A 25,506-nucleotide genomic window follows, 5' to 3' on the forward strand; every position below is an offset into this window, starting at 1 on the left:
TGCTGTGGGATGTTCTGTATGTCCTGTAGGAGCCCATTCTCGGGTTGCTCATGGCTTTACCTAGCAGGTCCGCATAGAGGATGATTAGGACCACAGGCCTGAGTGTAGGTGTCTGAGATGATCTGCACTTGGCTGTGCTGGAGAATGGTCAGTTATGTCAAGTTGCTCTGGTTGGTCAATAAATAAAACATTGATTGGCCTGTGTCTAGGCAGGAAGTATAGGCGGGACTAACAGAGAGGAGAAATAAAAGAACAGGAAGGCAGAAGAAGTCACTGCCAGCCACCACCATGACAAGCAGCATGAAAAGATGCCTGTAAGCCACAAGCCGCGTAGCAGGGTATAGATTTGTGGAAACAGATTAATTCAAGCCGTAAGAACAGTTAGCAAGAAGCCTGCCACGGCCATACAGTTTGAAAGCAATATGTCTCTGTGTTTACTTGGTTGTGTCTGAGTGGCTTTGGGACTGATGGGTGATAAAGATTTGTCCTGACTGTGGGCCAGGCAGGAAAACTCTAGCTACAATGGGTCTAAAATGTAATGGTTTAAGGTATGGGAATATAAAAAGAATATTTTTGGGAAGCAGGAAAATATATGAAATGCAACTTCACTTAGATAAAGTTTCTAATGAAGCAGAGGACTAGATTTCTGACTTTGGAAGGAGGATCTACCTAAAGGCTTCCATTGTGACAACAGAGGCTCATGGAAATGGCACCTTGGTTTCAAGTCACTTTTGGGTGAGGTATGTAGCAGGGATGAAATAGCTATACCATGTGACATCAGCACATAGACATTCTACTGTCTACTGGAGAGCCCTGGCATTCCATGTGATGTCACCAGTGTTGTGGCAACACCAACTGTCATTGGGGCATTGGTGCAGTGTCTCGTGTTTCACCTACAGACATGCTGACTAGACTGAACAGGATTCTTGGGAGACAGGATGGCGAGCACAGGGAGATCAGAGGAAGGCAGAAGGAAGATGGCCTTCAGTCTCCATGTCACACACCAAGAAACAAATGGTTCTGGGGAAAGCCCAGTGACTCCTGGAAAAGGGATAGGGAGCTTCCTGAAGGAAGAAGGCTTCAGCTGATCCTTTCAGGAGTGGGGGTCAGGAGGGGAGAGTTTCTGAGAAGCAATGAGCCTATCCTGGTCCTCTGAGTACTTCAAGAGCAGACCCAGAGATGAGGATTTCCCATGTTTAGTTTGGCAGAGAGCCAGGGATGGTCAAGTTTGAAGCTGCCCTGTTGAGGGCCCTCTGCTTTCACTCTGAGTGGGAAGGAAGCACAGAGGGACTAAAGAGATTTCAGTTCCAGTCCTGCACTTCACCCACACTGGATTTCTTTTGGTGTGTGTCACTAATAGCAGGGAGAGTAAAGTCCCCTGGTCAGAGCTAGAGAGTCTCACATTTTAAATAACAACCACTGGCAGGGCAGGAGCCACCAAGTATAGCCACATGTCAGTGACCCCTAAGGTTTCTGAGTTCCTGCCCTCTCACTAGCCAGTCCTCTTTCCTCTACATTGAGTACAAGACTGGGACATCAATCTTTTTGTAAGCATTTGTTCTTGGTGACTGAGGGCTCACCTGGGGATGCCCAGTCCTTAATTTTTTTCAGTCATACCTATCAGTAGTTGATAACACTTTTGCTAATTTCATGATGGTTGAAATGGTAAAGGTTTTAGCAAAAGTTCCATCATTTCCAATATGACTTATCATTGTTCTGACAGGACACACATAATCATCTACCATTCCCATACATTGTAACTGCCCCATGGATCTTCTCTAATGTGCTTGTTCATCTCATGGAACTGGTCTTCCTTCCCCATTATCCCGAGCTAATTACTTAGCATCTTTAATTTCTCATCTTATTAGCTTGCAATTATAAGAATGAGAAGAACCATTTCTGGGCAGTGTTTGGAAATGACCCTAGCTCTCCACACATGATGAACTATTGAATTAGAATGAACTAGATTCTAATGAATCTGAGAGATCTCACATTGGAAGGAGCAGGTGCTGAAGGCCTTGCCATGTTTCTCAGGAAAGGCTCCTAGAAAGGGCAGCTTGGCTTTTGGTGAATCGGGGAAGAGCTTGTTATCAGATAGGTGATGACCATTGGCAGTGGCCCTAACAGTCCATTCTCTGGAAATTCTATTGTATCCTGAAGAGCCTGTGGCATCTTCTGTGAAACCACCAGTGTTGTGGCAATGCCAACTGCCCTTGAGGCATTCACTAAGTGCTTATATTGTTCTCCAACTGACATGTTGTCAAGACTGATCACACTGATTGGCAGAGAGAGCCCTAGTTTCCTAAGGAGGAGGTGAGGCTAGAACTGGACTTTCTAGTAATGGGGTTCAGTAGCTGTAATCATGAAGCAATGGGCCTATGCTGCTTATCTGGGTTCCTAAAGAACAGATCCAAGGTGAAGGATTTCTGATGGTTCAGTGGCAGAGGGCCAGGGATGGTCAAGGCTTCAGCTGCTGTGCTGTGACCTCCTTCAGTTCATTCTGAGTGGCAAAGAATGCAACAGGAAGCAAAGAACCACTAATGTGGTATCAGAATGGGATGTTGTTGCACTTTATGTCTGGTAAATACCAAAGAGGGAAAGTTTCCATCCATGTACCCAGGTCTGAGACATTCAGTTCCTTTTAGTCATGGACACAGGTTATGAGGGCTGTTAGGCGAAGAGCACTAGGGAATCCTGGACTTCCTTGCATCACATCAGGTATGAGATGACAATTCCAAATCAACATGGGTGGCCTTGCTTATGTTATTCAGGGCCAGTGGGGCTGTAGTAGGGGCTGAGGCATATATGTAGCCATAGTGATTAGAGACAGACACATGGCTTATGAGGCCCAGCTTAAGAAGAGCTGCTCTGATCTTTGAGGGCTTCACTGGGTTCCATGCTTTTCCTTTTCCTCAGGCCTCCTCTTGGGACTCCACATGATCTTCTTGGCTTATGCCATTCATCTGTACAAATTCACTTGTGTTTATGTACCTACAGGGACTGCTAGGAATGCATCATCCACACCCTTCTTCCTCACTGAGCAAGAGCAGCAGTTGAACCAGGTGGAAAAACTGAAACTTCAGCTACAGATGATGACCAATGACAGGAATGAACTGTGTGAATTCCTGGCCCATTACAACAATGAGTTGAACAACAGGTATTCATCATGTCCTATTCTCTGGTGATTGTCTTGATCCTACTGTGTCAGTTCCAGCAGTCCTTGGGTCACTGGAAGCTGCACCTGCAGGGTGACCTGCACAAACAAATTTTCCTGAATGCATCTGAGAGGCAGAACTGAAGCCTGTAGGAGTGAGATGGGACACAGGCTGTTCTGATTCCTCCTAATGAAAACCAGACCCTGTGGCCTGAATCACAATCCACAGAGAGGGGCAGAAGGGTGTAAGATCACAAGAAGCATCTCAAGAGGCCTTGACAGGTGTTGGCTTGTAAGAGATGCTGGGTGCTCTGAATTTAACCTTTTAACCTTAGTGTCTGTATTTGACCAGATATTTATTTTTGCTTGTTGCTCTGGGAGCAGATTGAAAGGCCTGGTGATCCTTCTTGCTCCATCTGTGTGTGAATAGAAGGCCTGGAATCCATCCCAGCTCCTCTCTGGTCTTGTTCCTTATACTATGAGACAATGCCACCCACCTGCATTTCTCTGACATCTTAATTGTGTATGGGTTTGTTTGCATGTGAATTGCACTATTAAGGGCCCAAATATCACAAACATGGTAGTGTCAGGTTTTGCCCTTTTCACCTCCATCTCCCTTGATAAACCATTAGATTACATTCCTTAATTTAGTCCCCAAAGTTCATTCCCTTTGGTGGACATTGACTCATTCTTGAAACTAAACACCAAAGTCTAACAATCAAAATTCATTACTCAGCTACACTTGCCAACCTGTCCAATCAGATCTCAGCAACTCACCATAGCACAGACTTAGTCTTTCTTTTTAAAATCCGACTGCTGTAAAAGCCCTGCTGCGTGTTGTCTGCTTTTGCTGATCCAGAGGCTGACTCCCAATGCTATGCTTGACATGCTGGAAAAATGCATCTCTTTATGCTCAGGATTTGGTCTCAGTGTGTTCTGTACTGTCTCTAAGAGGCTCCCCTAAAGTGTGTGTGTGTGTGTGTGTGTGTGTGTGTGTGTGTGTGTCCCTTCAGATCTTGTGAGTTCCATATTGATAGTAGGCCTGAGGATTTGCCTGATTCAAAGATTTCAGGTGATATGAGAGCTGAAACCAGGGAGCTCCAATTTGAGCACCACTGTTCTCAGTCTTTGTGCTAACCCTGGTGCCTCATTGGAATCCCCTTGGGAGTTTTTAAAGCCATCCTCATGGAGTGCCTCATGCATGGCAATACTGATAATCAGTTCTGGTTATCCTAGTAAGGACAAAGCATTTCTGTTCTCACACCAGTGGAAATGTCATCACAGATTTTAGGTAGGCCCACGGTGGTAGACCTTCTTAGAGAGCTAGTCTACCTTTCCAGGCCTACTGAGGGAGCTCATGTAGCCCTGTCTCCCTCCCTGTTGACACCCAGCCTTTCCTGGCCCTGGGGCAGGGTAGCAAGTCTAATGCACATCAGGAGTTCCCAGTACATAGGATTCAGGGTGTGACATCCAGTAGGCTAGTGTAGTGCAAAATACATCCTTAATTCATGGGGTCCCTGAGGGCAATGTTCACAGGGTTCTTTGTTCCTGGGGCTATTCCCTATCACAGGCTGAATTCGGAGAATGAGATGCAGAACACAGAGCATAAGAAGGATATGTCAGATGTGAAGAAATTACCCAAGGAAATTAGTGAGGCCTTGTACAAGTGCACAGAGCTGAGTGAGAAGACCAAAATCTACCAGTGAGTACCTGACTTGGGTGGACTCCAGAACTTGCTAAGGACTACTTCTTCTTGTTTGAAGTTTCTCCAGTCCTGCCTGACCCTACTGTCAGGAGGAATCCTCCCACCTGCCTCCTGCAGACAAATGGCCCAAATAAACACACAGAGGATCACATTACTTACAAACTATATGGCCAATGGATTAAGTTTCAGGCTAGATAGCTCTGTCATCTTAAATTAACCCAATTCTATTCATCTGTGTTTTCCCACATCGCTGCTGAATGCCAGGCTGCTGGCATGTTGCTCCTTGGGTGGCACCTGGCATCTCCTCCATCTCTGCCTTTCTTCTCTGTCTCTCCTGGACTTTCATGCCTAGCTACTTCCTGGCTTTCCATAGGCCAAAGCAGGTTATTTATTAACCAATGGGAGCAATACATATTCACAGCATACAGAAAGACATCCCACAGCATCTTCTTCCCTTCTCAACCTTTAAACCAAAGTGAGGGCTGTGGTTCTAGTCTGTTTACCTCTTAGCAAGCAGCCTGCCTTATCATTCTTGGACTTGTGCCTCCTAGACTGAGTTCTCCTAAGTGTTAAGAGTCGGACAGCCCCTCCCAACTTTTGCCTGTCAGCTTCTGGAACTTCTAGACAGAAAACATAATTTGCACCATGAATCGTTTCTGTGGCTCTGGCAGGAGCTTACAGAGCTGGTTTCTATGGGACACATGGATGGAATGAATTCCTGATGCATCTTCTGTCCCCCTCAAAGCATGATTCCCTCTACCCGCTCATGTTTTCCCAATACTGTGAACAGTTAAGTACAAGGGTATGTGTGTGGGAGGCAGTAGATCCAGTCTTCAGGGGTACATGCATCCCTTTTGCTGTCAGGGTCTTCAGAAGTAATGTAAATCTTTCTGGAATTTGGCTATTCTCTGGCTGTTGCCTGCACCTGAGTGATGCTGCCATGGCTAATGAGGGCTCTAGGACAGGGCTGTTGGGGATGGGGACATGGGAACTTGCAGGAATCATGGTATTGGGAGGGAGGAGTGGCAGATGGAATCGGAGCACATCATTTCTTGTGATATTTCAGCACCCTCTACAGTCAGCACCTGAGTGAACAGACTCAGCTGAAGGAAAAAGTGAGAATCTTGCTAGAGGACAAGAAAAAGCTGCAGGGGGAGCAGATTTTGCTACAAGAGTCCTGTGAGGAGGCAAAGAGGCTCTGTGAGGAGGCCCATGAGAAGATCTATGACCTCTGGACAAGGCAGCTACAGGTAGGTTGAAGCAGCAGGGCCAACCTGGCCATCAGTCTGACCATACACACACATACACACACATGCACATACATACATGTAACCATCTACTCACTTACCCAACTGACCCATCCCATCCAATAGTTCAATTCTGTGATCCTTCACATGTATTTCTGGGAATTCATCTCTTAGGCAAGCAAAACCTACTGCTCTGCTGGAAGCCGCAGCCCATTGAGGGAGACAGGTCAATCACATACCACTCACCTGTATATCAGTATGGGAGGCGCCGTGCTATGATGGTAGCCACAGAAATCTGAGTGAATCAGGTCAAAAGTCTAGGTCTCATTTGTTTTGCAGGGGTCATGTGAGATCAAAGGCAGACACAGCATAGAAGGAGGAACACACCTTGAAAAAGCCAAATGACCGGGGCTCATAGACATCATTGGGTGCCATATGGCATTTTAAACTTTTGTTTTCAGACTGCCATAGTGTTCTCTTTACCTGGCCAAGCTCTTGGTTCACAGTGACAGAAACTAAATTAACAGCTTGTCAGTACTGTTTGCTGTGAGTGGCATTGGCCAGTTCTCCCATCCTGGATCTTACATTCAGAAGCTCACTGGATGACCAGGGATGTGGCAAGGGCTTATGACAGGTGGGGGTCAGGGTAACAGATTTAAGCCAACTGCATCAATGTAGCCTGCAGAGACACAGCATGCTTCCCCAGGCAATTTTAGTCCAAAATGATTCAGAATTGTGGGACTCACTTATAACAGCTAGAGTGAGGATTCTAAAACCAACTGTCAATGTCATCCTCATCCAGTATGATGTCCTCCTTAACTGCATTCTGATCACTTATGATTTGAGGAGTGTTTGTCTGTGTGTGAGTATGCCTGTCTGAGGGTGTATATACATCTGTGGGTGTTTTGGAAGGTCTGATGATGACATTGAGTGTCCTCTGTTGCTTTCTCCCTTATGCTCTTCAGTCCAAGTCTCTCACTGAACCTGAAATTTTCTGTTCTGGCTAAGCTGGATAGCCACAGATCTTTGGATCTCCTGTCTCCTCACAGTAGAGCATCCTGTCTTTTTCTGTCTCATTTCATTGCTAAGTGGTACATTTGGTCAGAAAGAGAATTGACTTGTTGGTTTCTCTTAATTTTTAAACATTTTTATTACTTTGGAATTAATGCGTCTTATAATAAATAACAAAAATCAAACAATGTAGCTACTTTTAAAAAAAAGTAGACTTCCTTTCTTTCACAGCGTAGAGGTAACTTGCAAAGTAAAGGTCTGTTTTGTCTACTGGCTTCACAACATGTAACCTGATAATTTGGAGCTCACTCTTAGGACATAGTCCAACTCATAGTTGTATAGAGTGCTGCATTTTAGAAAAGTGCTGTGGATGACCTAAATAACCTTCCACTGACTGGCCTGGGGCTGTTTTCATATAATGTGCACTGTAATCTGGTCAAAAGTTGTTGGGTAATAACAATGGGTGACATCTAGTCTCTGGTGCTGTCGATGTCTTCTGTGGAGGAGTCAGGGTAAGTTTAGTGAGGAGACTATGATGGTTCAACTTAAATCTATCAGGAGGCTTCATGTCCTGCCTTCTTCCCCCAGCACTTGGTCTTGTGTGGTCCAACTCAGTTGTGTACATGTTGTTACTTCTCTGTACGATCAATGAGTCTGGTGATAAGAACTTCCCTGGGAAGGGAAATAAGTTCAGGCCAGGGCAGAAGAGCTTGGCTGGGTCTAAGAGGCTTGTAGACAGCAGGAAGAACCCACTACCTCCCCCCCCCCGCCCTGGAGTAGAAAAGGTGCTGCAACATTCTAGTATTCTACCTTGCCTTTCTGGATTCAAGAAAGGTGTGTGTGTGTGTGTGTGTGTGTATGTGTGTGTGTGTGTGTGTGTGTGTGTGTTGTTGTTGTTGTTGTTGTTGTTGTTGTTATGTGTATATTTGAGGAATGAGAATGTGTGTTTGAGCCTCTGTGGGTATATTCACTCTCTCATGGAACAATGGAACATCTTTAAGAATGATGGAGATGGATTTCAATGAGAAAGTACTGTGCCTAATCTGGTTAGTACCACTTGACCGCAGTCAAAGAACAGATGGAGTTGCCCATCCTTCTGCATGTCCACACAGCTAACTACAATGAACGGCCACATAACTGATGCAAGCTAAAAGTTTTTCAGGTATTTGTAGAGGCAGAATTATTTATCTGCGAAGAAATCCTCTGGAGAAGAACAAAGTAATGGGGTCCATGAAGGTGAGAGAGAGGCTACTGAGAGGCAGGAAAGGCAGGAAAAGTTTGCGTCCCTCTCTGCTCTGGGTGAAAGGAGGCTGGTGACTGATGACTTCCCTGCATCATGTTTTGTTCTTGTCCTCATCGCTTCCTGCCATTTTCCATTCACCTTTGCCTAACTTTGGTTCAGCTAACCTTGCCCTTGGAGCTGGCCTGAACTTTATTCTCAGAGAAATTCTGAACTGCAGAGGTGCTTGTGGCTGCATCCCAGCCCAGCAGAAGTCCCATAGCTATGCTGAGGTGTGAGATGAGGTTGTCTTAGGGCACCGCTTAGGCTCACCATACTCTCAAGTACCCACTCCATGTTGTGTCTGTAGCACTCAGAAACTGCTTTTATTCCAAACCTCTTCATCCTGAGTTAAATTCAGCCTGATGGAGAGTTGGGAGAAATGTAAAATGGTGCAGCCCTGTGAGAAGCTATGTGCAATTATTCAGAAAGTGGAACTATAGACTTCAGGTGGAACATTGATTCCAGAATGGAAAGTGTTGTCCACAGAGTATAGGGGACAACAGGGATACAGCCGGACTCATCAGAGCAGTCCAACTACAAACTCTTCAGATACCCATTACTGATGAGTGCAAACATACAATGTGGTCCATATTGTTAAGTATGGAATGATATATGCAGTCATTTGGCCGTGAGTTCGTCAACCTTCTGTTCCTCAAAGAAATCCCTGACACAATCAACTTACTTGGAGTACAGGTTACTATAGACTCAGGATTGTAGAGATTTTCTAGTTTTCTGACCTCATTCTTTTGGGCCTAAATTGAGGCAACCTGTGGTATAGAGAGCTTCTTTAGGAGGAAGGTGCCCTCCTTGGAGGCACTGGGAAGCACTGAGTGAGAGCAAGGGGCTGGTCCAATGCCATCTAGTGGTCCTTTGTGGGGCGTTTACCCACCACCCCCACAGCTTCCCAGAGTTTTCTTGAGTGCGATCAGCAGGAAATATTAGATAGAAGGATTTATAGCAGAGAATCTTGCAGAGATAAACAGAGAGAAAATAAAGGATAGCCTCGAGAGGGCCTGGAACCTATTCCAACGGGCCCTGACTGTCTCTGGCCCAGGGTTTTTATAGAGATGCCAAGGGGTGGAGAAAAAGACCTCCTCCCCCAGCACAGGCAAGTGCAGACCATCTCAGACACCAGCACTCAGGCCTGTGGTCCTGATCATCCTCTATTCGGACCTGCTGGGTAAAGCCACGAGGAACCCAAGAACGGGCTCCCACAGTCCTGTGCTGGGGAACTAAGCCTTCAATGCACAGACTGGGGAACTTGCTAGGAGAGCTTAGATTACAGATCAAGGAACCCTGGTGTTCACCTGTCTGTGTACAGGTTTTCAAGGCAAGCACTGCATTGACTTATCTACCCACTGAGTTCTTCTCCCAGGTCACCAGGCATGCACATGTTATACAGACACACAAGCAGGCTGTACATCTGCACATATAAACTAAAAATAAACTGAAAAAATATCAACACCCAGTAAAAGTACACAATATTCTCCACATCCCTGTCCTCAGAGCATCCTCTGTTTCCTGCCACCAGCAGGAATATGGGTAGAGAGGGTGTAGGTTAATGAAAAGTAACTTTGTTCTCCATAGTATCCCAGGTGATCTCTTCTTACATAAGAGTTATCTGCCGGGCGGTGGTGGCGCACGCCTTTAATCCCAGCACTTGGGAGGCAGAGCCAGGCGGATCTCTGTGAGTTCGAGGCCAGCCTGGTCTACCAAGTGAGCTCCAGGAAAGGCGCAAAGCTACACAGAGAAACCCTGTCTCGAAAAACCAAAAAAAAAAAAAAAACAGAGTTATCTGGGAAACTAAGTGTGGATGGAATGTAGTGTGCTTGAATGTGTGCATCCATATACATGTGTGTGTGTGTGTGTGTGTGTGTGAGAGAGAGAGAGAGAGAGAGAGAGAGAGAGAGAGAGAATGCATGTTTATGAACATGGTGACGACAACCTCCCCTAAAAACACAATCTTCTAATGAACAGGAACATCAAAGACTTGAGGAAAATCTTCAGTCCCTGCTGAAGCAGAAGGTGCTGTTCACCCGGCAAAGGGACTTGGCAGTAAAGCTGCAGCATCACTTCACTGTGTCCCAGATGAGGTAGGAGCCCAGGCTTCCAGAAGCAGGTGGATCCAAGTGGGTCCGCTGTACCTGGATCTCCGTCCTCTTTGAGTTTTGTCAATTGGCAAAGCTGCCAGCCACGGGCAGGGCCTCAGAGTGTCATTGCTGGCTCAGTCAACAGGAAGCAATATGCTCTCTCCTTGGTCTTATGGGGACTGTGTCCCCTTTTTCCTTTCTGAGAACTCTTGTATTCTCTAGTATCTCATTTCTTAGATTAGATCTCCCCACAAATATTCACATGGCAGCCAGAAACGTGGAAAGGAGGATCATTGATCATGAAGGAAAGTGTGTCCCCTGCATCTTTTCCATCAGGAACATCACGTTTAGAGAGAAGTGTCCACCCTTTGCAGATTTGCATACAGCACACTCCTGCTGACTGCAGGCTCTCTGCAGTGTTTATCAGTTTCTCATGAGAAGATTTACTCTGGTCATACACAGAGTAGGAGCTGACAAGTTAATCCCATGCAGGGTTCTGAGCTGTAGGAATAACCAGAGCCTTCTTTGCATTGCTGTGTAGGCTCCACTAGAGGGCAGGCATAGAGTTTTCCAGGAGGGTCACATTCACCTGTATCCATTCAAGGCCAGGGATATCTTTCCTGACCTGTGCCTCAGACCTTGACATATTCATATTTCTCCAAAATGATGTCTTTGGACTGTTGGAGAAATATGCTCTTTTTTTTTCTAATCCAGCACAGTATGTACTTACCAGTTCAACTTCTAGCAGTTTTTAAAAGCTGAGAAAAAAATCCTGCCCAGGTGCTCTCTGACCCTTTTCCCGTAGGGAAGCAAGCAATGAACTCACTTGAAAGGCAATGCTTGAATGTCTAGCTGAGTAGAGCTGGTGGGAGCTTAAAAGCTGACATGGCAGGTCCCCACCAGGCTTGTGCCCCAGCTGCCTTCCTCCCCCTAGGTTTGAAAACCTCTAGCAGGAACTGGGGCAGACCACAGTCCAGGAAGACAGCCTACTGTAGAAGGAGCTGCTGGTGCAGAAACACTATGTTCCAGGCAAGTAAGCCACCTTTGAGCCCCATCCCCAGCAGCCAGGGTATTCATGGGGTGTGTTTTCTTCCTTAACTTTTGTTTACTAGGGATAAATAGGCCCTGATTTTTCTTTACAGTGGCACAGCAAAACTGATTCTGAATATTTTCTTTGCTGATTTTTCCTAACAGCACCTCTTCAGAAAACTGAGAAGGCTGGAAGAAGCCAGAGACACATTGTAGGCATGATATTCCACACTCCAGGTTCATGGCCTCCTCAGAAAATGCCACCTCTTTTTAGCTGTGAACTCACTAGTGAGACAAATATCAACCTACCATCAGGCAGTCCAGCCACAGTCTAATCCACATCCATTGGCTCAATATTCCCAGAGAAAAGGTTGTATCACAAATAGTCTGAGATTCAGAGGACACAACACAAATTACTAAGAACCCTGACATTTATCAGCATGTGGCCCCAGTGAGGGGCAAAACAAAATGAAGAGGACATGTGGGTGAGCAAGAGTTCTTCTGTCAGCTTCCTATCAAGGGCTTTGACAAGCTGGCTCTATAGGTGATGGGAAAATCTGACAAGGAAGCCTGTGTTAACATCACACTGCCATCCACACAGACCACACCCAAAAGCATAAGATTCTCTCCAGTGCAGTGCTGAAGCTGACATGTGCAAGCTGACTTGAAGCCATGTCATGTGCAAGTTTTGCTGAGGATAATTCACTGCAGAGAATAAGACAGTTCCTCACCTCATTTGCTCTCCCATAATGAAATTCCAAGTGATCTTGAAATTTGCTTATTTTTTTTGTTTATATGTTGGGATATTTATGCTTTGGATTTTGGTGTTCTTCGTTTTGGTTTAAGGTTTTGTTAATTTTTGTTATTTCTTATATTCTTGTCATTGTTTTAATAGTTTGCTAAGGCTATACATTATATATAAAGACTGCTGTTTTGAAAGCCCCCATTGAGTAAAATGAATGTATTTTTATGAATAAAATGCAATTTCAAACTTCACTCTTGTACTCTTCTTTAGGCAGGTGAGGTTTCACACTCCTGTAACCCCTGAACTCACAGGCTTTGATGTATCTCAGTAAGTTCCAGGAATCTTGAGCTACACAAGGATTTCCCAGCCATGGGTCTCAGAGCTATTGTCAGGCCCAAACAACTCTAAAAGTTCTATACCTGTCTGTTGCATTGGTCAGGGTTTTATGGGGTAACAGAATGAATTTCTATATATACAAAAGGCTATGTTTTAGAATGACTTAGAGGCTGTGGTCCAGCTAATTGAACATTGGCTGGCTATAATGGCAAAGTCCTTGAATCTAGGAGTTGCTCAATCCACTATGCTTGATGTCTCAGCCCATCAGCTGAATAGTCTGGAATCCCAAGGAAGTTGGCTCCAATGCCAGTGAAGGCATGGACTTGCTAGCAAGGTGAGAGCAAGCAGCTAAAGAGCAAAACTCCCTTCTTCCATTTCTTTATACGGGCTTCCAGCACAAGGCCTGGGTGAGATTACAAGTAGGGATTTGGGGCCCAAAACATCTGAGATATAGGTGTTTCTTTCCCCATCAATATCCAGATTAAAGGAATGTCTTTCTAATGCAAAGATCAGGATTACATGTGGATCTTCTCTCTTCAAATTAAGCAAAAATACCTCACAGGCATGCCCCTCCATTTTGGGGTTTTAATGAATTTCAGATGTAATAAATTTGACAAAGAAAAATAGCTTTCACAATTGCACACTTGTCTACTTGACACACAATTATATCTTTGATGTCATGATTAATTTCCAAATGTAAAACAATAACCAGGTCTTAATATTGCCTAAACAAGATATATAATTACTCCAAGTACAACATGAACACACTATGTATTAGACCAGCCCAAATTATACCTAACATGATTTAATTATCCCTTGTAGTTGGAGTTCCCTGTGTCCACCCAGCTCCTTCAGCAGCTCAGACCCAAGTAAACACACAGAGACTTAGATTACTTATAAACTGTATGGCCGCGGCAGGCTTCTTGCCATCTAGTTCTTATATCTTAAATTAACCCATTTCTATTAATCTATAAGTTGCCATGTGGCTTGTGGTTTACCGGTACTTTACATCTTACTTCTCCTGACTCAGCCTTCCACTCCCAAAATTCTCCTCTCTGCTTATCCTGCCTGTACTATACTTCTTTCCTGGCTATTGTCCAACTAGTATGTTTTTTTTTTTTATCAATCACTCAGAGCAACACATTCACAGCATACAGAAAGTCATCCCCAGCAATCCCTGTACAACTGCAAACACATTTTATAAAGTTAGAATAAGTGGCAATGTCCCTGGAGGGACATTCTTTTAGTATCTCAAATTTAAATATGATAACCATCAATATTCTCCCTCTTTTGGAATAAATTTGGTTTTATTTATTTATTTTTGTTTTTACATCCTAACCAAAATTTCCCCTCCATCCTCTCCTCTCAGTCCTTCCCCCAATGTCTACTCTTCCTGCTCTCCATCCATTCCTCCTTCTCTTTTTTCTCTTCAGAAATGGGCAGGCCTCCTGTGCATATATGTCTGTCATATTATATCAAGTTGTGGTGAGACTAGGCATGACTTCTTACATTAAAGCAGGACATAGCAATTCAGTAGGAGGAATGGGTCCCAAAAGCAGGCATTAGAGACAAGCCCTGCTCCCACTGTTAGGAGTCTCACAAGAAGATCAAGTTATACAACTGTAAACTATATGCAGAGGACACAGGTCAGTCTCATGCATGCTCCCTGGTTGGTGGTTCAGTCTCTGAGGCACTATGAGCCTAGGTTATTTAGTTCTGTGGGATGCTTTTGGGGCATCTTACCCCACTAGCTCCTACAAATATTTAATTGTTTATTCATTATTTCATGTGCATTGGTGTTTTGCCTTCATGTATGCCTGTGTGAGGGTGTCAAAACCTCTATTCCTGGAGTTACAAACAGTTGTGAGCTGCATGAGATTTTTTCATTATTTTTAAAAACTAAGTAATTCATATGATGAGTGAATAGATACTTTCTAATTCGTATTTAAAATAATAACATCTATCTATTTACTATGTAGAGATGAGGAAATAAATACATACACATGATAGAGAGAGAAAGAACATACAATATATGCCATGCCATTTTGTCATTCTGTTCATATGGAGGTCAATAAACAAATTAGGAAGAGTAAGCGTTTTCTTTCCACCAAACTAGCCATCTCATTGGCCCTTCCATGGTACTTTTTATGATCGACTCGTGGCTTTTTGCCTTAGAGTGTTTTCTTGTGGTTCTGAAAGTTAAAGAATATTTTAATATTAAAGGGCATTGTGAAAAATTTGTGCAGAATTTTGTTTCAAATGAATGATACTGTTAATAAACATAACAGGCACTCAGAGTTGAAGGCAGGAAAGAGCAAACATATCAAGCCAGCCACTCAGAAAGTTCTGCTGCCTCCTTGGCTAGTGTCTGGAAGTTAGGATTAGAGTTTATCTTTATATTGATATATGCATGTATATAAAGTTAGATATGGTTGTACATATTTGGTATATCATATAGATACTTATAAAAATATGCATATAACTATACTCATAGTTCTGCATACAACATGCATACCATACACATGCATACCAATGTCACAAAGGTTGTTTGTTTCTTTTTCATTTCTTGTTATGCCAATTTATTATACATCTAATTTAATTTCAAAGGATAATTCTGAGTGTGTGTGTGTGCATGCAAAGGTGTAGACACATACATGTTTTTAAATGTATGAATGTGGGCACATATTTTGTGTGTTATATGGAAACAAGCATGTGTGTATTGTGGCACAACACTGATGGTGCCTTCATCCTTTACAATTGGCTAGTTGCACTTTTACAGTGGGGTGGGGCATGCTTGATCATGGTTCACTCTGTGCATGGAACTTCCATGCTTCTAGAGCACTGATGTTGCCTAAGATGTTACTAACAATGTGTAGATGTTTCAACATCTTTCTTAGATGGAGATCTACAATCTATGTCACATGTTAAGTCCCTCAGATACCATTTGACACCAAGCACATGGAAGTTTTCAGTTTCTCCTTCCTCTTCCACTGCACATTCAGATTATAGTAAATCACCCCCATCAAGTAAGTCTAACTATGCTTACTGGCAATCCAGAACTTGGTGAAGAGCAGGAAACTCTGGGTGCCCAGGATCCAATGATGATGCTGACAGGAAGACTTGCAGGTGGGCTGTTCCTACTGCAACTGTTATCCAGGCATCCAGGCTGAGACAGCAAATAGGTATCCCTGCTGGGCAACTGTATAACTTCTCTTCTTCCAGATTCTGCTGTTTTAGACAGAACAATTATTTTAAGTTCTGTGATTAGATAGCTGGTTTTATTGAGGCCAACCCTCCATCAACTACCATGATGAGAAGAGGTAGGGAAATCCTCATGGCTTTCTGCTTTCTGGTCAATTCCACTTCAAGGTGTGTTTAATGATGTTGAAGGGACAGACTGGAGGGCAAAATTTCAAACAGCTCTGTTCCCCAAACCCAGGTACTGCAGATGTCACAATAAAAGCTTCAAAATGAGAGTCTCTTGATGATGAACTGAGTCTCAGAAATGATAGACCAGTATTTGAAACATATACATAAGGACTGAGTCTGTCCCTTCCCCAATGACCTTCCTCTTCTCAGCAGTGAGCTTCTGTAGTAGGACAGGATGATTGGTGGGAAGTTGAGAAAAGATGAACTCAATGTGAGTGCTACAGAAGTGGGAAAGTAGGTCATGCACTTACTTACACCTCCTTGAAATACAGGCTATGTAATCTAATGAAATCTGAGAGATATTATTCCTGATGGAATGGCTCACAGGAAGCATTGAGGGTGCTTGGTTATCACAGGCAGAGGTCTCACACAGACTGGAAGATGATGAAGGAAGGATGGGGTTTTCCTGATAAAATACATGTGAGAGAAGCAGTGCTTTACAGCCAATTCCCTGGGCATGACGCAGCACTGGGCTGTGCTTACAAAAGAGGTCAAACATAAAATGGTTGATTCACCAGGGACTTCAGGACTGGTGTTTGCCATTAGTGCCTTTGCAGAGCTCCCTGGGAGAATGTGAACTTGTAGAAACAACTAACATTTTAAGGAAAAGGTGAAGTGTTGTGTAACAATTTTCCTTTTTATGACATGAAATACTTTTATATTATTTTTGAGATTATAATTACATTACTTTCTCTTCTCTTTCATCCTTCAAACCCTCCCAATACTCTTCCTTGCTCCATTTCTAATTAATGAACTCTATTTTCATTAATTGTTGCTACATGCTTATACATACATACATATATATATATATATATATATATATATATATATATATATATATATATAGTTATATTTCCTAAATGTAAACCAATCATTCTGTATAGCTAGCATATATGTTTTCAGTAATGACCATTTGATATTGAGTATCCAACTGGTGTACTCTTCCCTGGACTATTCCCTTAAGTCTCAGAAAGTTCTATGAAAAGAGAAGAGGTTCATACTATCCAGCAATTAAACCATGGCTGGGAAAGCTGAAACTTACAGGATTAACAAGGCCCTTCCACTTCCAAGGTTAAATGGGTGATAACTAAGGAGAAATGAAGAAATGAGACCCTCTGTCCCATTCAGCTGAAAACAAGTCATGCAGCCACATTCAGAGTTCTAGTCCTCATGAGTCACCCATTCTCTGAGCCTTTGTGATGCCACACATTAGCGTTATTCATATTCCTATAAGGAATACCATACCTATACTACAGTATTAACCTCAGTAAACTCATTCATTTGAGGGAATAGGAATCACAGTCTTCCCTGGGAGGCAGACAGATAAAGAAAGGGGAACTGATAAGTAATATATAAGGCCAACTTCTAGCTTCCTTTTTATTTTCTGTGCTAAGACAGAGGCTCAGTAGGCTTTGTCTTCCACCAGCAGGTTGCCTCTTCCTGCTGTCTGGTCCAGGACAGATAGGTGTGTTCAGTCAGTCCTGAACATGGTCACCTGAAGCTTCAGGTGATCACAGCTTTTGTGAGTGAGGAATGGCTATGTTATGTCCAAAGGACAGCATGTCACAGCAGTTCCCTCATGCTCAGTCAGGACATTCAGGACCCACTTCCAGGATGGGTCCTATCCTAGGGGAAGTGGTTGATCTACAGGTCCCATTTAGGAATGAGCATTCATGGTCATTTCAACATTTTGAAGTTATGAGGCTGTGCATTTGCTGCTGCAAACCACAGAAAGAGAACCTCTGGCCAAGACTGAGAGCTGAAGAGATCTATGTGTAAAACAAAAATATTTACAAAGCAGTTGCTACTACACTAAGTAATAATAGCAGCAGCATCTAAAGGGCTATGACCTGTCAAGCCAGTGTCTTTTGACCAGGTACACAGAAGCAGGTACTAATTCCTTCCTATAGAGCAGGCCTCACCAGATCAGAAGGAAGTCAATTACGCAATAATGCTCATGCCACTATTACACCAGTAACTTTCTTATATTCTGTATGCTACCACTTAAATTATATTTTCTTATGCTGAAATAAAAAGTCTTAATTTCATGAGATCCTATTTGTTGATTTTTGGTCTCATTTACTATTGGACAAGAGTCCTATTCAGAAAATCCTTACCTGTGCTTAGCAGTGGGAGTATTTTCTCTACTGTGTCCTTTGGCATTTTCAGGGTATCTGGTCTATGGCACATTTGGTGCAGAGCTTGTGTATGGTAGAAGATAGAGAGCAGAGTTTCATTTTCTGCATGATGAAAACAATTTTTCACAATCAGCATATATGAGACAGTAACTCACATGCCAACAAATATATGAACTACAAATATGGGTGCAAAGTTAAACTAGGTACTCACAAGTACATTCTCCTTACCAAAAGGACCACTTTGAGGTCACCAGCCATGCAGTAATATGAGGACCAGCTCTGACCACTCAGAACAATGCATGGCAACCATTTCAATAGAATAAATTGTCAGCAGGACTTACAGCCTGGCTCAAATACTATAGAATCTGTGGTCATTTTCTTGGGCCCCAGACCCATTTGTCACATTAGTAAAATAATATTCTGATTGCCCCATAATTCCAACTTTAAGTGTCTTTAAAATTATTACATTTTTCACCAAATCTATTTTTTAAGTGCTGCAAAGGAAGTGGAACAAGAACATATATGCTATGTTCATTGTAAACTAAAACATTCCAGGTACTGTGGACCCTGTAACGATGGTTATGAATGAAAATTTAACATAGACATGCCTGCTGTACCACTCCGGGTATGCACACTAATTGAAATGAATGACACTGAATCACTACATATGTAAGGTAAGTTTGTGTGTAATTTTTTTATCACTGTACTACCTGCAATAGATGATTCAGGGAATGAGCTCAGATAACCACCATTATATGAATGACTAAAAACAACACAATATGTATAAATAATGCAAGATAATTCAAAATAAAATTTATAGAAAAAAGTTGCATAATTCTGAAGAAAATTGTTCCAACTATATATCAAGTTGAGTAAGAGACAACTCTCCAAAAACAATTAACACATATCTTCTCTCAAAAATGGAATCTAGAAAAATAGGAAAAAGGGGTTAAAAATTTTTGATGAAGTGTGAGGGGAAATATTTAAAAGGAGAAAGTATAACTTGGAAACAAGGTGGTGTACAGAAACAAATGACTTATTTTTTATAATTAAAATATACAGAATTATAAGATTAATTTCAGAAGTAACAAAACAGAAAAAGAATTACTTATTTGCACAAGGGCTCATATATTTTTATACAACTAAACATAATGACTACATTTTTACTATCTTCCAAACTTCTCTTAAGGTTTTGAATGTTGGGACTAGAGTTGGCCTAACAGAAAAATGCACGCTGTACTCGTTCAAAGGACTTGAGTTCAGTTCCCATCACCCATCACAGTGACCCATAATCAAACACCAATATCTCTAGTTCCAGGGAATCTGGAGCCTCTTCTCATCTCTGTGGGAACTGCACTCATGTGTACATACCTACATGTCTAAACACATATGTACAATTTTCTAATCATTGTTTCATAATTTTTCAGTTTATTTTTATGGACCCATGGAGGCAGAGAGGTTTGCACCCATGCAGTACATGATGTCAGTTCATTCTCCTACTCTCAGTTGTAAAAAAAGAGGATTGTGACCAAACAGAATGTAAGTACTATAAGGTCATTCTGGAACCCAGAACCATAAAAAGATAATGCCAGGGAAATATAAAATAATTGGATCATGCAAGACACCTGAGTTGTACAGAGTTAATACAAATAAATCAGCATAAAATTTAAACTTTATAAGGGATTTCTTAGCATTTCATTAGGTTTAGTCACTAAAAGGTACAGTTTTCCATCACCATATTGTCATTCATCATGTGTATTTAATTAAGAGAGGTTTACAAAAGTCTTGAATTTTACCATAACAAAAAATAGAAATTTTGGCACAAATAATCAGTAAAATATGAATTATTATTTGGCTCAGCTGATATAACACACAATGGATGAGCTCCAGAGGTCTGGTAGCTTTCTGGTGTTTTTAACAAGGAAGGAGCTCTGAGTTTATTAGCTCTCAGGCCTTCAGTGCCTGAAAAGCAGCTATTAATTTTTTAAAAGATGTCTAAATAACAAGCTAGGTGAGGGGATAAATAGAATGATATACTGAACCCAAAACCAGACACAAGAGACATTTTGGACAGAAACAGTGAACTTAAAACAATCAAGAGAGAAGACTCAAACTAACCATGTAACTGCATTAAACATAAAGTTCTAGATGGGAGAAATCACCAGAAAAGATAAACAACCACACAGGATTTCACTCTATGATGAATAGAAAACAAATGTATAGGCAGAGTGTTAGAGTAATGAGACAGGAAAAGGCAGAATGCTTTAAAACGCCCTAGTACCCATGCTTCTACCAAAGTAAACTGCTGAACAGTAAGTTTTACTAGGGAAAGTATCTATTCTTAATAACACAATATTATACATGTGTGTGGTGAAAAGGGATTAATTTCTTAGGTAGACAGAACAATCCACTTGAAAAGTATTTAACTACAAATCCTCCAACCTGGATGAGAAAGTGGATGGAAACTGACAAATCCACAATTGAAATTGGAGATGGGAGTCGACAGAACAAAAGGAGGGAAAGTCCAACAGCTTCATTTGCAAATGTTCGTTGTGTAGCAGATGTTGGTCGGGTTCAAGGCCCGTGGCTTCGGTACAACATCAATACTAGACTTGCATGATACACAGCAGCTCCCAATGCCACTAATGATGGAGAGATGATGGAGAGGTTATGGAGAGGTGATGGAGAGGTGATGGAGAGTTGGGAAAGACTGGGGCTCAAGGAGTAAAGTGCTTTACTGTTTTCTTCTTCTTCTTTGTTATTATTGTTTATTTTTATCTTATTTTTATTCCTGTTTTGTTTTCCTTTTTGGCAGGACTCTAAAAGATGTAGGGGCAGATATGGAGGGTCTGGGAGAGGAGTGGGATTAGAGTATACGGTATGAAATTCCCAAAGAATAAATAAAAAATACAATGCATACATAAAAAATCGACTTTCACTTTCTACCATTTGTTTATATGAACTAAACAATAAGAAGCTGTCAAATGAATGAGGTTTTAAACTTTCTAAAAACATGAACATATTGAATAATTAAGTGCAATTTTGACATAGGGACAGAAGTTCCTATATAACAAGGCTTCAAGATGTTGTATTTGGAATAGAAAATTCCATTTAACTCCTGATATATCCATATGACAAGATTTGGTAATAAGAAAAATTTAAATTATAACCAAATTTTATATATATATATATATATATATATATATATATGTATATATATATATACACACACACACACACACACATATATATACACACACAACACTGATAAATCTCTAGGCACACTAGCAAAGAAAAATGAAAGATTATTAAAGTTATTATTAAAGCAATTATTAAAGTTACTCACATAAGGAATGAGAAAGGAGATATCCCACAGGTACTAAGACGAAGTAAAGAAATACAGAAAATGTTAAGCCCATAATAATCTGGATGAAAGTCTATAATTTTTTTCAGAACTGCATCCTGCCATCCTGGATCTTCACTGAGGGCATCTCAGCCTCATGAGAACTGAGCTGTGAGGAATCTCCAGGCTCTGAGAAGACAGCCTCACTAGACCTGGTCTAAGAGGAGACTGCTGTCAAGAAGGCAGGTTTGTCTTCACCTCAGCCTCCCCAGAACCGGGGCTGTGAGGAAGTCCAGACACTGAGGAGACCCTGAGCCTGGCCACCCTGGCCTGGGACTGCCCTCATCAGATGAACTCCACAGACCTCCTCCAGAATGGTTCAGCAGCTCCTCAGCATTTCCTTAACGACCTCAAGTCTGAGCATGCTCAATGTCCCAGGCAAGAAGACCAAGGTGGAATGGGGGAGGTTTAGAGTCTCTGCCCGGATGCTCATTGGGCCAGTGGGCTTCAGGGGCGGGCGTAAGCCTCACATGCCATTTATGATTGGATGTGTGGCATGTGGCTCTATTTGGAGGCTGGCATTTTCTAGTGGGATGTGGCTTTGGTGGGAAAGGTCTGCAGTGTCTCAAAGGGACAGATATTGTGGAGCCTCTCAAAACTGGGGTCTGTACATCACAGAATTCCAGATCAGCACAGGACAAGTGGGAAACTCAGGTTTTCATGGTCTGCTCATCAGTTACAGAGGGAGGCCTTGTGGCCAGAGCTGCACACCTACCATCCCATAGTTCTTGTTTTGTCTCACCTTGCCTCATCTTACCTGACCTAGCCTCACATCCTCTTACCCTCTGGGAGGCCACCAGATAGCGCTGCTTTATTGCAAAAAGGAGAAAATTAAAATGACAACCAGATAGTCTCTTTCTCAAAATCACACAGCTGCTTGTATGGAACCTAATCAAGTCAATTCCACAGACAGCTAGATTAGAGCTGACTTCTATTGCACAGAACTGGCTGTGTTTATCCCAGTGAGGAAGCAGAACCTAACAATGTTGATTTTGTATCAGGTTATCAGTTTGGTGTTCCTGTGACTCAGTATGGAAAAGGAGCTTGCATATGCGGGACTGCACCCTTATCCTTCACCTGCCCACGTGGTTTGGTAAACATTTGGCATGTAAAATGGCTTAGTGGCTCATGGCTGAGAAAAGTCAAAAGCATATGTTTGAGTGATTTTTATCATTTTAAAGATAACAACTGTCATGTAGAAGTAAAAAGAGGAAAACAGTTTGTGTCCAGGAAAACAGATTTTATTTTAGTCTTACTGTGAGGTTTCTCAAGTTGTGCTTCCTCTGTCTTCCATCAGGGTCACTTTTAGTTCTGAAGGTTGTAATAATGATAATCTGTGCTGGTGACTGTGAGGAAAGGTCATGGCCATGACAAACCCCAGTATCAGTATCAGAGCTTTATTAGGAGGAAGAGGGTTGGGTGGTGGACAAGAGAACCAGGCCTGGGGATGAAGAGAGAGAGAGAAAGATAGTGAGGGGGGTGGAGAGAGAGAACAGAACAGACCGAGAGGAGGTGGAGTCTGTGTCCGGTCCCTAAGGTACAGATGAGCTTACAGAGCTACACCATGCATGTTAGATTTCATGAGGCATACATAATCACCAGCACATACTGATGATTTCAGACACAAGACCCCAGACCCCTTGTGTAGCTCCTGAACTATTCATGTGCGGTCATGCAGCTGAAGCCCGGCAAAATCCCAACAAAGGTGTTGTTGAATCAGTTGCCAAGATAGAGAAATGATTTGTGGTTGGGATAATTTTGAAAGGAGGCAGCAAGTTCTACCTTCATCAAAGTATCTATCTAGAGATTTGTTTGTGCAAACTTCCACTCAATATCAGTAGGACCCTATGAAAGACACCGGTATGAGGTTTGAGACAGGAAACTAGAAAATAGACCTATGTTTCATTTTAAGCTCTGCAGTTGCTTCTAGAGAGGGCAACCTGGCAGCAGCTATATAAACTCCAATTACACATACCTTTAAATGCAAGTACATAGATCTGACCATCTAGTTTGAGAAATACATTTTATTTGGTATGGTGGTGCATATTTCCAAAGCTACCAACTTGGGAAGCTGAGGCAGGAGGATCATGAACTTGAGACTGGTCTTAGTGTGAGTGCCCTTCAGCTTTAAAAAATATAAAATTATTAAATTCAATATGAATGATATTTTTTTAAATTTGTTAATAAAATGAGAATGCATACGTTAAAGAGATAAGTGTTGTTTTCTTATTTCTATTTATAATTTAATGTAAAATTGAATGAGGTACTATTATCAATTGAATGCTTTAAATCTATATATTTTCAAAGTTAAATTATGGGACACTAAAAGAATTTTTCCTCAACAGAATTTTCTACCCAATCTATTTGCTATGGCCTTGTATTTTTTTTTTTTTTTTTGCTGTTGGAATTACAATACACACTACTACTGAAAGGGAAAAATCAGGACCCTCTTGAGAGATGCTCTCTCACCACCTCCTCTAAAGGTATTTGCTGAACAGCAGTTTTAGAGCAGACCAGAGATTGACTTATGGGAAAATAGGACAGAAACTATAATTCTGAATGTATATATCCTGGGCTCAGCAAAAACAGGACATAGGAAGTAAAATTTACATCTCTGTAGATACCCTGCATCCTGTTAGCCATCAGTAAGCTCATAGTTACCTTATAGTTCAGCCAGTAACTTCAAAGAACTACCTCACCCCTAACCCCTTCATCCAATCCAGAGATATGTGACTCTCTGCACATAAATCTTTCCTAGAGAAGACTCCTTGGAGTGAGTGCTCGGGGTCATCCTGCTCCACCCGCTGTGTTAAGTGTTGGCTTGGACAAAGCCTGGGTTTGTTTTGTTATTAACAAATCCATGTGCTTTCGTCAGATATTGGCTCTGTGGTGGTCTTTATCGGGGCACAACACACTGAATCAAATTTTCACATAGGTAGGTGGTTTTAAAAGAAAATCTGACATATTAGCCCATGCCTCTGCTCCCCACTCTTTGATCTGGTTCCTGTTGAGTGTGTGCTGAGAAGGAGTTGGTATTTAAGGAAAACAATCAACAACTGGATAGATAGTTGTTAAATTAAATTTTTATTGAAAATTGATATTTTGGTAAATGAATTCCATCCAGGGTTGGGGGTACATGCCTTTACTTTAATACTAGCACTCAGGAAACAGAGACAGGAGAATCTCTGTGAGTTTGAGTACAGTGTGACATATATAACATGTTCCTGGCTAGCCAGGACTACATAATAAAACCATCACTCAAAAATAAATGAGAAAATAAATAAAATATTAACTATAAATTATTAAAAAATTTGGAAAACCATTTCTCACTGGAATTTTAGCAGTTTCCTGGTACTTAACTACATTTCTGAGGAAGGTGTTAACATTAATACAAGGGATTTCTCAAATATTGTGTGATGAGACTTGTTTACAAATACTTTATAAAAGAAAATATAGCAATAGAAAAATCATACATGGTTAAAAGTTCCACTTAGAGGTATAGGATAAAAAAGAGCTCGAAATGGGCCACATAATGGGGTGCCTTATAAGCCCTACCTCCAGAAGCAAGAAAGATGGAGGTGGCCCTTTCTCCTTTGATACCCGGGACAAAGAGAGCCACTTGCTCCAGAAGGAGAAGAAAATAAAAGAAATGCAGAAAGGGGAGGTATCCAAGTTCAAGGCCCTTCCTGTGCCCCATTTTGACACCATTAACTTGCCAGAGAAAAAGGTAAAGAATGTGATTCAAGCTGAGCCTTTCTCCCTGGAGACAGACAAGAGGGGTGCCTATAAGGCTGAGATGTGGAAGCAACAGCTAGAGGAAGAACCGAAGCAGCAGAAGAAAGTCGCTTGCTTCGAGGCTCGTCCAAACACCATCATCTTCCAGGAGCCCTTTGTTCCCAGGAAAGAGAAAAAAATAAGTTGCAGAGAACCTCTCTAG

General features: G+C 42.0%; 2 protein-coding genes across 2 annotated transcripts in view; one reads left to right on the top strand and one right to left on the bottom strand.

The window, feature by feature from the left end:
• The window catches only part of LOC121826500 (vomeronasal type-2 receptor 116-like), a 182,257-nt gene that overhangs the window by 75,618 nt on the left and 81,133 nt on the right, over nucleotides 1-25,506 (bottom strand). Inside the window, exons 3-4 of the mRNA XM_076560910.1 lie at nucleotides 18,146-18,268; nucleotides 15,646-15,827 (exon numbers count right to left, since the gene is read on the bottom strand). The gene's annotated coding sequence lies outside the window, so the exon portion shown is untranslated. The remainder of the gene's footprint in view (nucleotides 1-15,645; nucleotides 15,828-18,145; nucleotides 18,269-25,506) is intronic.
• On the top strand, nucleotides 845-23,774 carry LOC121826271 (disks large homolog 5-like). Its single transcript, XM_076560917.1, has 7 exons — nucleotides 845-2,718; nucleotides 2,998-3,157; nucleotides 5,926-6,109; nucleotides 10,377-10,492; nucleotides 18,722-18,840; nucleotides 19,594-19,705; nucleotides 21,620-23,774. Exons 1-5 carry the CDS (start codon nucleotides 2,661-2,663, stop codon nucleotides 18,753-18,755), a joined length of 552 nt encoding a protein of 183 aa, XP_076417032.1. The 5' UTR covers nucleotides 845-2,660; the 3' UTR covers nucleotides 18,756-18,840; nucleotides 19,594-19,705; nucleotides 21,620-23,774.

The sequence above is a fragment of the Peromyscus maniculatus genome, chromosome 23 (genome assembly GCF_049852395.1).
Source record: "Peromyscus maniculatus bairdii isolate BWxNUB_F1_BW_parent chromosome 23, HU_Pman_BW_mat_3.1, whole genome shotgun sequence".
Classification (NCBI taxonomy): domain Eukaryota; kingdom Metazoa; phylum Chordata; class Mammalia; order Rodentia; family Cricetidae; genus Peromyscus; species Peromyscus maniculatus.